This window comes from Epargyreus clarus, unplaced genomic scaffold (assembly GCF_041222505.1).
Source record: "Epargyreus clarus isolate Ecla_fem2 unplaced genomic scaffold, WU_Ecla_fem_2.2 ptg000001l, whole genome shotgun sequence".
Classification (NCBI taxonomy): domain Eukaryota; kingdom Metazoa; phylum Arthropoda; class Insecta; order Lepidoptera; family Hesperiidae; genus Epargyreus; species Epargyreus clarus.
Window position 1 is genome coordinate 7,495,930 of NW_027332209.1, and position 12,270 is coordinate 7,508,199.

The window sequence follows — 12,270 nt, forward strand, 5'->3', positions numbered from 1 at the left end:
AGTCTGGCAACACTGTATTAACTATAGACAGTGTGGTGTAGCCTACAGCATAAACAGTTTAATATTAAAGACTGGCTTGTTAATTCTTTCGCTGGTTTAATACTCCTGTGGAATTAATAATGTATCTATTGTATTCTTTTTAATAAGTATTTAGAATTATCTGTTCTCAGATGCAAGCCGAAGGTACTTACTAATTAGGAAATGACGACATAGTTCTTGTAAGAGAATACAGTGCCTTGGACTTTGAAGATAATAATTATTTATAATAATAAAATATTGAAATAGGACATCGTTCACGCACATTTCATTTTATATATCTTAATCTAACATTGGAATACGTTTTATTAGCACACGAAAGATATTTGAAAGAATAGTGCCGTTATAAAAATAGTTTTAACAAAAAAATAATATTCAATTGCTAAATTAATGAATCGTTACAACAGAATCATATATCAGTCTTATATCTATTTAAAAATGATTTAATGCACATTTATTCAAAATTTAGATTTGGTTTCGGGATATAGGTGACATCAATTTAATCAGTAGGTAATTAAATACTTATAACATCAAGATTGATACATTTTGCCTTATGCTATCAAATACTACGAAAAATAAATACACGCTTGATATTTGAATAAAATACCACAGAGTAATACTGACGAGAAATACCATCGAATCTTTACAGATACGGCTACAACCCGTAGATATGCCCGTTCTGCCGTGCTCGCGAAAAAGGCATCCTTTTCAAATTCTGTCAATGAGCTTAAGACTAAGGTCTATTTAGGAGTAGCCTTAAACTTAATACTGACAATAACATCGTGCCTTTTATTAGTATGTCAATGTAGGACACAAAGTCTTTCCAGCAAACGAATAAATACGGGAGCTACCAACCTGGAAGCCTATACTCCAGTAAAGACACCTATTCAATTTAGCTTCTTTGGACTGAATTTAAAAGACGCACAGCATTTTCTTTTAAAGTACCCTACCGTGAACAAATATGTACTTAATAAATGTTCTACAAGCTCGTGAATATGCTATGGATACCTATCTAAAATTTTGTAAAGCTAATAAGGTCTTAGGGGAACTGGGACACCGCGCAAGTCCCCTCACGGTCCAATTTAAAAAGGACTCCAGCCTGTAAAACCAGGGTTATAGTGCTGGGTTTTTATAAGTCCTCACTGGCTCATGAACATCTGTAACCAGGTAGAACAGTACCATTATCTGAAGCCGATACAGGAGTAACAACACTCCTGAGACTAAGATGATCGCCTTATATTATGTAATTTAATTTCAGACATTGTTGGAATGTAAATATAACTTGTTTACATAGAGATTGCAATTCATCATTTATGCATTTATATTTACCTTTATAATTATAAATGATAATAAAATACTAAATCAACAGTATTTTATTATCATTTATAATATTTACGCAACGACGCGATTTAATTTGAAAAATTACCTGATTTAACAGTTTCGATTTTGGAGCAGATCAAGATTGAACACTCTACATTTTATTTTTAGCATTTTGAAATGTAGGTATACTAAATACACTTGACCAACCAGTGAGATTACAAAAAAATACCTACTTAACTAAGCACGTGGTATGCGGCTTGTCAACCTTTTACGAGTAAGTAGGTAAATATTTACAAACAACAGGCACATTGGAATGAGCGGCGTCTTTCCTCGATCCAGGGGGGTTACTACCATCTCTTAAAACAATATTATTTTAAAAATACTTTTAGTTTTCAGGAATACTTTTAGTTGCAGGAAATTGAACTTTTTAAGCCAAATATGACAATTTCAGTTGGTTTTATACAATGTATAAGCGAAAAATTAATAAAGGCTTAAGTTTGTTCAACTGTGTATGACGGAATATTTTACTGTTTTAAGGAGGAAATAAAACTTTCCTGGACTATGATGGTTTTGACGACGACGACCCGCGTGGCGGAGCGGCCACCATACCGGTCTGACGCGCAACGGGTCCCGGGTTCGATCCCCGGCCAGACAGATATCTAAATGATCAATTTAGATTTCTGTTTCTGGGTCTGGGTGTTTGTGTATTTGTCTATGTGTGTGTCCATGGCACCCACGACACAGGGAATCCTAGTGTGGGGCTGTGAGTGTCGAAAGCGTTTATTTTATTTATTATTTATTTATTTTTAAAAGATGGTGGTAGGCCCCCAGGTGAAGTTAAATTAGAAGTTGCAAAATAGCATGAAACCACTTGATGGTAAGTACCGGTAGGTGCCGCCCGTGGACATGTAACCAACTTCTCATAGAGCAGGGATTCTATCTGGAGCCGACAGATGCGACGCCACTCCTGAGATCGTCGCCTCATATCTAGATAAGATTCTGCCTTATATGTAAACAGTAAATTAAATTTCCGTTTTGTTAATTATAAGAGGACTTTGGTAGATATCATAGTATTTAACATCTTTTATGCCATATTAACAAAATTCCTATCATTTGGCTTTTAGACGCCTCTTGCCACTTGGCGCTTAGAGCGACCGCTCTACCCCGCTCTACCCTAGAGCTGGCGCTTTCGAAATGTAATTACTTAGCTTGTAAGAAGCAAGGTGTTATGAGTTAAAGAGCTGTAAACGATTATAATTATGGCGGTTGAAAACCTACGTAAGTATAGCGGAAATTTGTAATTATGGTATAATTTGTTAATCGTCTCAAGTTAACCAAGTAAATAATAAATTCTTGAATTCATAGCAGGTTTTTAGTACAGTCATTAAGATACCTGAAGCATTTTAATTTAAGATTGAACTGTGCATATATACTGATATAATTTTTCGCTGGTACTGAAGTAAGGCATACTTTCGGTAGGTAGACATTTTTCGGGTTTAGTCGAAATAAATAAGCTTGAACAAATGCCAAATAAATCTCACTCCTCGGTCTCTTCAGGGTTTTCAGCAGTCAAAAGGTTGGTGTTGTCGTCCGCCTGCAAGTCGGCGGTTAACTTCTGGAACAAATGCCATGTGTTACGAACATCATTGGATTGAGAACCCGATCGAGCCCTTATTAAATTCATGCAAAAATGTTATGATCGTCAAAAGTGAGAAGTTCTCCAAAGCTGTGTAGGTACTCGTTTAAAAAGCATAAGTGTGTTAGTTTCGAAGAATCCAGCCTGTACTTTTAAGAATAGGTATTTTTAAATAGGGTTGTCGATTCTTCCTCTTGATTTCCGTTTTTTGGTTTTCGAGTTGAAATGGTGTAAAAAGTTGTAAAAGTTTTTAGATCTAACATCCCTATTTTAAAACTCTATAAGTGTTGCTTTTTTCGAGATCTTAAACGATTCTTTATGGCAGTAAGTTTGCTCTACATTATAAGTTCGATATATAAGATTTATGAAAATCATACCCCAATCTGAGAGGACGCAGTACTATACCGCTTGCGGCGCTTAACAGCTAGAGCCAGCAGTAGTACCAATAGCGCAGAGGAAATCGCAGCCACCAACAGCGGCAGCAGCAAATTGTCTCGGGGTGAGTAGCCCTGGAATATAAAATAGACATCAAATTATCTAGGTTTCAAAAGAAATATTTTACATACTTTTCACAGTTTACAATTTAACACTTGTTTCTACTTTGTAAGATGCAAGCGAAGTTCCCATTTAGATTAATATGACAGATATACTGAAACTTCAAGAAAGCATATATAATATTATTTCGGGTTGGAATATGTGTCAGGAGTGGTCACTTGAAATGTAATTCACTATTTGTTGGTTTGTTATTTGTATCAAACAGCTATTCGTGTTAAATAGGCTAAGACAAAACTGTTAAGAACTTTTCTTTTGTTTGTCAACTGATTTTTAGTCCAGTAGTAATAAAACAATTTTAAATAAGTAGGTACTAGAACAATAAGAAACTAACTCTGTCTCAAATTAGCCTTTTCAAAACTTGGTCGTCGCAATAAAATTCCATTTTAAAGTAAGTAAGAGATCTTTGATTTGACCTAAATGTGGTTTAGTTAAATGCTATCTCAACTATCTAACTGCTGACCTCCTTCTGGAATCACTACCTATATACGTGTACGAGCAAGTTATGTGACCCATTTCAGTTGGCAATTTGTGACAAATAGTCTTTCGTTTAGAACATTTCATTGGCGTCATTCTTTATTAAAACTTTGATGTTTTCTGAAGCTTGTCTATGTTTCGTAAACTACATAGAAATTAAGTAACTTATTTAGTTAACAATAAAACAGTTGAACCATGAATACATGTTTGATGATACATTTGCTCGACGACGAACACTATCACAGTCAAATTGCTGGCCACGGGTTTCCTCTGAGAGTAAGAAGGGTTTGGGCATTAGTCCACCGCGCTGGCTAAATGCGTATTGGTAGATTTTACACACCCTTGAAATTTTTTAAAACTCTCAGGCCTGTAGGTGTAGGTCTCAGGGGTATAATTAGATCCTAATACGCACATACCTAACTTAGACAATTATAGGTAGCCTGAGATTCGAACCTCGGACCCGCTGACGGAGAGGTCAAGTTTCTGACCAGTGTGATTACTCAATTTATTTTTCTTTAGTAATTTAAAACGTATCAAATTAAAGTATAGACAAAAGCGTAGTCAAAGAAGGTCCCCTCATACAATTTTCATCCGTCTTAAAAACCAAACAAACCACTGCACCGTTAACTAAAAACTTATTTACGGAGGCTTTTTGTTAAGGCTCCTTTCATAAAAACTTTTGTGGATGATGAAGTCTATGCGACAAAAAATAAAAGGTCGCACCTTTTTATTTTCCAAACCTTTCTCTTAGTTAAAGTACGCAATTGTCTTGAAATAAGAATATGGCTTGGAATACCAGAAAATAATTATCGTTGGTAACAATCAAGATAATTATTTTCTTTTAGTTTTTTTTTTTGCCAATTACGTGTAAAGCTTATAGAATAACTTTCTGTTATTATGTGATGTTTAATGAAACAGCGTAAAGGAAAAAAAACAATCTAATTGAGAACCTCACTGTTTTGAAATCGGTTTAAAATAAAATAGTTTAATTATAGGCATACTTATTTTGATACATTTATTTTGGTTACTAATTTAAAACGATTGTTCAATTAATGAAACATTTCCTAAACAAACTTTGATATATTTTAGATATTTATCAATACCTATATCTAATGATCAACCCCAAATAGGAGTCCTACCTGATGTCGGGCACACATGAGTGGGTACCCATGAGGACTAAGTTGGAACGCCTCGTATATAAGTATTTCTGCCTATGTTTATATTATATTTATTTACATAATGATCACACTGATGATGGCAATCCATCGAAGGTAGGCCCTGGGAATGTCATAGTTTTTTATATCCAGGAAAATCTAATTTGATGTGACGTACCTACTTTTGATCGTGCCCACAGATACGCGTAAAGTTCCGAATGAGAAGGGTTTATCCATTCGTTTTTTGTCTCGGCTTCCATTCTACTGAACCGGTTAATTTTTCTACCGAGTTTGATTACAAAAACGTCATGAATATTAAATTTGTCTTAAGGGCATACCTAATGTTTTTATCATTACGTTATTTTAAATGGGTTGTTAAATTAGTTGTAATTTAAGAATTGATATACCTACCTAATAATGTTTTTAAATTATTTCTAAGATCAGTCGATAGATTTTTGAACTAGCGGATATGGTATGGTAATTTTGTTTATGATAGATATATTTTTCGATAAATTAAACTAAATTGCTAATTTAAGTAAATCTACGTGCCTAATTTAAGATGAAAATCACCTTCTTCGCCTAATGAAATCATAATTGTAGTTATTGTAGGTTTACTTATTTTATAAATAAAGCTCATATGTAAAACTAAGTATTTAAAACTAAGTTGTCGCTGTGAAATATAACCGCAATGCGTATTAGTTCAAAATAACCGCAAAAGAACTTGGGTCTCATATATTATGTATGTGTGTACGTGTGAGGATACTACGACTTTTAGTTCTTAAAAATCGCCATAGATAATTCGAAAATTCTGGATTATGTACTTAAAATATTACAATAGATCTAGAAGTGACTTCAGGAAAAATAGAAAAAACTTGCTGCTAACTGAAAAGGAACCCGAGGAGGAAATATAACTGGATTTAAGAATTATTTTCATACTGATTATTATTCGAAATATATTTTAAATTATTTATAGATGCAAACCAGGAAGTACCTAATAGAACATATTTTTTAAACCAGGCGATTATGTTTTCTATTTTTTTTCATAAGTAAATTGATTATGATCGCATAAATAAACTGACATTAATATTGTTCATATAACCAGTTACTTGCAAGTAATTTAGTTTCATAATTACCTAGTTACCTTAGCGAATGTTGAGTTTATTGATCACGCAACATATGCTCACGTAAATATAAACATTACATAAGTTTGATAGCTCGGTAATAGAACTTACTGTCCATTGGAAGTAGGAAGATGTGTCGACGAAAGGCCACCGAGCACCGTACCATCCACCGTCACTTATCTTCGACTCTGTCACTTCATCGGAATCACTTCCAGCGGTAACTGGATCTGTTTTTAATGGTGGTAACGAGAACTCTTCGTCCTCCTCAAACTGTTCTTTAAATTCGTCGTCGGTATCAGCTGATAGTAAACTCTCCTTGAAATCCTTCATTTTCGATTCATCACTCGCTTCAAGTGGAGTGGTCGCTGCAATCCTCGTCGTAGTTGCTTTAGTAGTTATCAACACATCATCAAATAACTTATTGTTACCGTTTGTCGTTACCGCCTTTTCTGAATGTATGGTATATGCATGGGAGTAATATTTGAACATATTTCGGAGCCCTATTGGCTCGGGCGTCACAGTCGGTCTGATTATAACATCCTTTTCAAAAGGTTTGAGGGACATATAGTGGTCTAGTAGACGTACACTACCAGAAGGGGTCCCTACTAGTGGAATTTGTTCTATGTTCTCCGTTGGAACTGGTTTTACAGTGGTCGAAGCCACTAAACTTTTCCAAGGTTTTAAGGCTGGCACAGTCCAGGGCGGCGTTGTCGCTTTTTCACTGGTCACCGTGGTAGGTACAGTTGTAGTAGATGTCGTTGACGTAGTACTAGGTTCTAAACTTGGTGGAATTGGTGATAGTATTTCTGGCGATGTTATTTTCAGTTCTTTTTTCCGTGATTTTATAATATCACGTCCCGTAGGTAACAGCGACGATGCGGTATTTACTTCATGATGATCCTGCAGATTCCTTCTCGCGTACAGAGCACCATTCATAACATAAAGAGGAACAGACGAGAGTGCCAGCGCAACAATTATACCAAACACTATGAGTAATACATATTTCAAGGTAGACCTTCTTCGGGAGCGCCGAATGTGAATCGAGGGGCTATAGTCGCGTCCCTTGCCCTTGAGGCCGCTGTTATTGAGCACCTCCTCGGTCTGTGGTAGGATGGTGTATTGAAGGCTGTTTTCACCGTGTCGCACTGTCTTGTACATGATAGCGGAAGTCACAAAAGAAACACTACGTAACGTTTCGTGGAACGCGAAAACTTATCACATGCTCGTGTTAATAGTATGAGACGGTGTTGAGACGCGGATTAGTAACGCGATACATTAATGTTGAGATGGGTCAGTGCGAGCTCGAAGATGCTCGTGCTTTGTGCAGCGTTGGTGGTAGCCTGGCCGGTGGGTGGTTGAAGCGCATGCGCGACAACATCGAGCGGCTGCGCGCTCCCCTACTGTCTTCCCGGTGGTGCTCGCCCCAGCTTTGAGGTTATGAGTTACAAGCCGGCACCGATAAATTCCATATTGCACGATACGGCAAAAGCAATAGCGTTCTGTTTCAGTCGCCTATTAAGTCAACCGGTTGCATATCACCTTTGTAGCTCTTGTAAATGACATTAAATGTAAATTTAATTCTTTCAGCGAATATAGAGAATAAGTATATACTATTTAATAAAGTAATAACGTAACAATTCTACATTTCGTATGTTTCGAGTTGTATAATAAATTGCCTAAAGATTTTTAGGTTTGCGATGTATTCCTTAATAAGAGACAATTTTCAATCTAAGGGATTGTAGGCATAATTTGATTACTGGAAGACAGAAAGCAACTATCCGTCTAGACACCCCGCTCGACCCCTCGATGGAGCATGAATGAATCATGTCTTCCGCGTCGGATAATTATACCTACGACACTACCCCGTACACTCATATTTTATTACTTACTTTGCTATATCCAAAAATAATATAATCTATAAATATGTTTAAAGTTTCTCGTTTACGTGTGTATTAGTAATTAATTACGACTATTTTAAGGTGGTAGAACCCTCTGTGGTACGACTCCAGCGTCAACACCGCCACACCTATTTCTGCCTCAAACAGCAGCTTTAAGCGCTGCTGTGTTCTGGTTTGAAGGGTGTGGTAAGGGAGACATACTTTTCCGAGGCGTTCCAGCTTACTCCTATTTGGGATTCCTTACAGTCGTTCATGAGCGGCAGTAACCACTTACCAACAGGTAGACTGCATGCTCGTCTGCTACTCCGATATTAAAAAAAAAACGAACTAAATGTGTGAAGTTTTTTATCCGTATTTGACCAGCGAGATAGGGCTGGGCTATGGCCTAAACCACTCTTCGACAGCACGGATGGTCAGTAGTGAGACAGTAGTGGGTTGACGCTGAGCACTCCTTTCTTGTTATTCAAGTGTAGTCATTACCTACTATAGGTATAAAAGAAGGTAAACATACCTTCTTTTATACCTATAAAAGGTATATCTAGTCTGTACGTCTCCCCTGATTCACTCATCGATTCCTCATTTTACGGCTTCCTGTACAATTACTATGACTCAGATTCCTCGTAATTATGTCTTCGTGTTTTTGATGCTGAATCAGTTAAAGCTCGACTTACAGCTAAATTATATACCTAACTATCTCCGTTATTTATTTACGAGCACTTCCTACTGTCTTTATAAGTTTATAACTAGCTACTAGGTACTCACATTGTTTCAGATTTCAAATTTCCACAAAAATAAGGAGTACAAAAGCTTATTTATTTATTTAATTGTTGATTTTAAAATAAAACAAATGAATACGAGAATTTAATATTACATTACTTAAACGTAGATTCTCGTCTGGGTCTGGGTCCTATTATTTGTGAGTTATAGCACTGCAATACAGGAAATCATAGTATGTGTGTATGATGATATGTCACTTTCTATAATTCCACATGCATAGTTCGATCGCTTCAAACTAGCTATTCACCCTCTACCAGCAAGTTAAAAGCTTGTAATGAGGCCAATCGATAGACTTAACAATGTGGAAAATGCACGTTGATAGCACGGAAAATGCTGAGTGCTTACTTCAAGCGACTTAATAAAGAACGAGAGTAAATTTTTCGTTGGCAAAATTTATTTATAGATGATCATATGTTTATACTTAGTATTTATAGTTCTTTCAAACTTACCAATATAGAAATTATTACGCATTTTCACTATTTAAGTACTTAAACGTTAAATATTTATTTGACTCTACATTAAGCCATTTTTGTGATTTCAAGAACTTATTTACTTAATGCCCATTCATAATATTGATCTCTGAATTAATTTAGAATGCAAAAAAATAATGTAAAATATGTGAGAGTGTGCTTAAGTATATTTATTCATAGCCATCAATTTTATTGGTGAACACTCCGGTTTTTACACACGAAAAAATTCAAATTGCTAACACATTCACACTTTGCCACGTACAGCATTCTAGAAACCAATATTTATCATCCATTGAATCCCATCGCCCATAAATCGGAATCTTTATCTGCGTACATTACCAACTAAATTAAATTGCATAACATAGCAGGAGACGCAGGATAGCCGCGGGCAGTCTAATCATTGTTAGAAAAAATTCGACAAGCAGAATATTAACGAGTTTTTGCGTCCGGTCAAACAGCGAACACACCATACGAATACTAATTCTCTTGACCTTGAACAGAATCACGTTTCCTTTCGAAATGGGTTCGTGAATGCGATATTTTTAGAATAAAAGTAAAAAGAGAACGCGAAACAAAATAAAAGGGTTGGCCGAACGAATCTTCCCACTTTTTGTTCGTCGACCATCTTTTTCTACTTTGATGGAGCGTCCCAAGTTAGATAAAGGAGCTCATTTATTCCGCATCCCGCAACGGTTGACTCTACTTCATTGAGTCGACACGACACACGACACGGCACGGCAACGCCGCCGACAGCACAAAACCCGCAGATATTTTTTTACTTTTAATCAACACTAACACGACATGTGTAACATGGGTTTTGACTTCTAATTATTTAAGTTACTTATGAATTAAAGGATTATGTATACAACTAATATTTTCGCATATGGAAGCTTACGTATGTACACAACACATATACCTAATACATGTAGAGATAACGGCACACTGTGTCGAACCAGTAAGAAAGCGTGCAGTACATATCATAATTTTCATAGAATTATGATGATCTTATATATCTATCTATCTTATTTAATGTTTTCGTTGCCGTGGCGGTGTCGTGTCGTTCTAATGAAGAAGAGCACGAAGAACGCTTTACGTTATTTCTACACCGAGAACAAACGAAACTTGTTTTATTTACTCCTTACGTGTAAATGTGTACTATGCTAATCGACTGCACTTTACGAACATTATGTACACGTCTTCAACTTTACATTTGCTAATCTTATTATCATTTTATGTGGAGAATTAAAAGATCTGTTTATCTTATTCTTCCTTTATATATTAATTACTTTGCAATAAGTGGGATTACCCACTTTTGGGACATTACTTAATGCATACTAATATACTTCAGTAATCAGTGAAGAAGAAAAACGTGAAAATATGTTGTCGGCCATTGTGATGCTTAAAATAAATTGGAATATATTATTATGCCTATTATAATCTAATCTGAATCTGATTATGTTTTTGTTGAACTGTGATAATGAGAGGAAAATTTTGATGATTAATAAAAAATATATATTTAAAATGGTACCTTACACATACACATAATTAAAAACGTAGGTACATTTCATATTATAGGTTGTGATCCATTTAAGATTTGTTTCGTTTATTTTACTTCCCTTCTAGGTATAGTTATAATTTGTTCAGCATCCAGTGTAGAGCTCCCTTTACGTTAGTAAAATGACATCGACAAAGCTGTTATTTCAGTGAGCTTTATAAGCCGGTGAGTGCGATGCATCGTGTAAATAAACGCACACGACAAACGCACACTTTCTTGTAAGCGCCGATCGCAACGCAAAGATGGTAAAATAACCTGTTTCCTATAATGTGTACTAAACAGTCTATTCGTTTACGTTTTATTGTTCGTAAACACGTTGTTTTTGTTTGATTTAAATTTAAAAGTGTCTCTATTGCTTAGTGAAGTATTATGCCTACTTACCAATGTGTAAAATGTTGTTATTGTTTTTTGTCTAGAATGTAATTGTAATTAAATTGTTTGAAAAATCGGTGTTTTATCCAATTTTTAACTTTTAAATCGGGAAGCGTGAATACACGAAAAGTAACGCTGTGTCTTACAAAAGCGAATTGTAGAAACTAGAATGGAGAAGTGGATTACAATACAAATGAAAAGGCGTTAAGTAACATTATAATTTGTTTCGCGTAATGTTACATACAGTAATAAATTGTAAAAATGCACTAAAACTTAAATTATATAGTATCTAAAAGTACAACCTAATAACTCATTAGCTAAATAATATTTTGTATTAAAATTTATGTTGAAATCTCATAGAGGGAGTGCGTGTTAGAAGTAACTGTAGGGCTTCTTGTGCGTTAGTACAATGACATCGACAAAGCTGCTATTTTAGTGAACTTTGGAAGCCGGCCAGCTCGGGGCATCGCGTAAATAAACGCGCTCGACAAACGCACCGCTCCCGCAGTCTACACCGATTTCGACAAAAGCGAACCGTGGACGTAGAGGAGGGTGGAACAAAAGTGCTAAAATTACCTGCCCAAGGTCACCCACCTGTAATGGAAAGATGAACGAGTGTGAGAATAATAATATGTCAGTTGTTTTGATTTCTACTTTTGTTGTAGGGAGTTCTTTCTTGTTATGTGACCTTATATTTAAAGCCAGTATTACACCTGTTGGTATTCGTAAAATAATAAAAGTGTCAATGTTATAACATATATTTCTGAGCATTTATTATCATAATTTAATATGATATTTTCATTATATTTTAAAACAAAAATAAACCTTTAGTAGTATCTTTATGTTAATATCAACAGATTCGTAACTCTGTAATAAAAACCCGGAATAGGATGTTAAAAGTT

The 12,270-nt window shown here is 35.4% G+C and overlaps 1 protein-coding gene across 2 annotated transcripts; it reads right to left on the bottom strand.

Annotated features, from left to right (window-relative positions):
• Positions 1 to 1,812: 1,812 nt before the first annotated feature.
• On the bottom strand, positions 1,813 to 7,637 carry LOC140744224 (uncharacterized). 2 transcript variants are annotated; one of them, XM_073075756.1, is made up of 3 exons: positions 6,408 to 7,637; positions 3,370 to 3,501; positions 1,852 to 2,971 (listed from the first exon to the last, which is right to left on the bottom strand). In XM_073075756.1, the coding sequence occupies exons 1-3, from the start codon at positions 7,452 to 7,454 to the stop codon at positions 2,894 to 2,896; spliced, it is 1,257 nt and encodes a 418-aa protein (XP_072931857.1). In that variant the 5' UTR covers positions 7,455 to 7,637; the 3' UTR covers positions 1,852 to 2,893. The 2 variants fall into 2 exon arrangements, 1 of the variants encoding a protein (XP_072931857.1); XR_012102537.1 differs by lacking the exon at positions 6,408 to 7,637 and having other exon boundaries at positions 1,813 to 2,968; positions 3,370 to 3,502.
• Between the last annotated feature and the right edge of the window lie 4,633 nt (positions 7,638 to 12,270).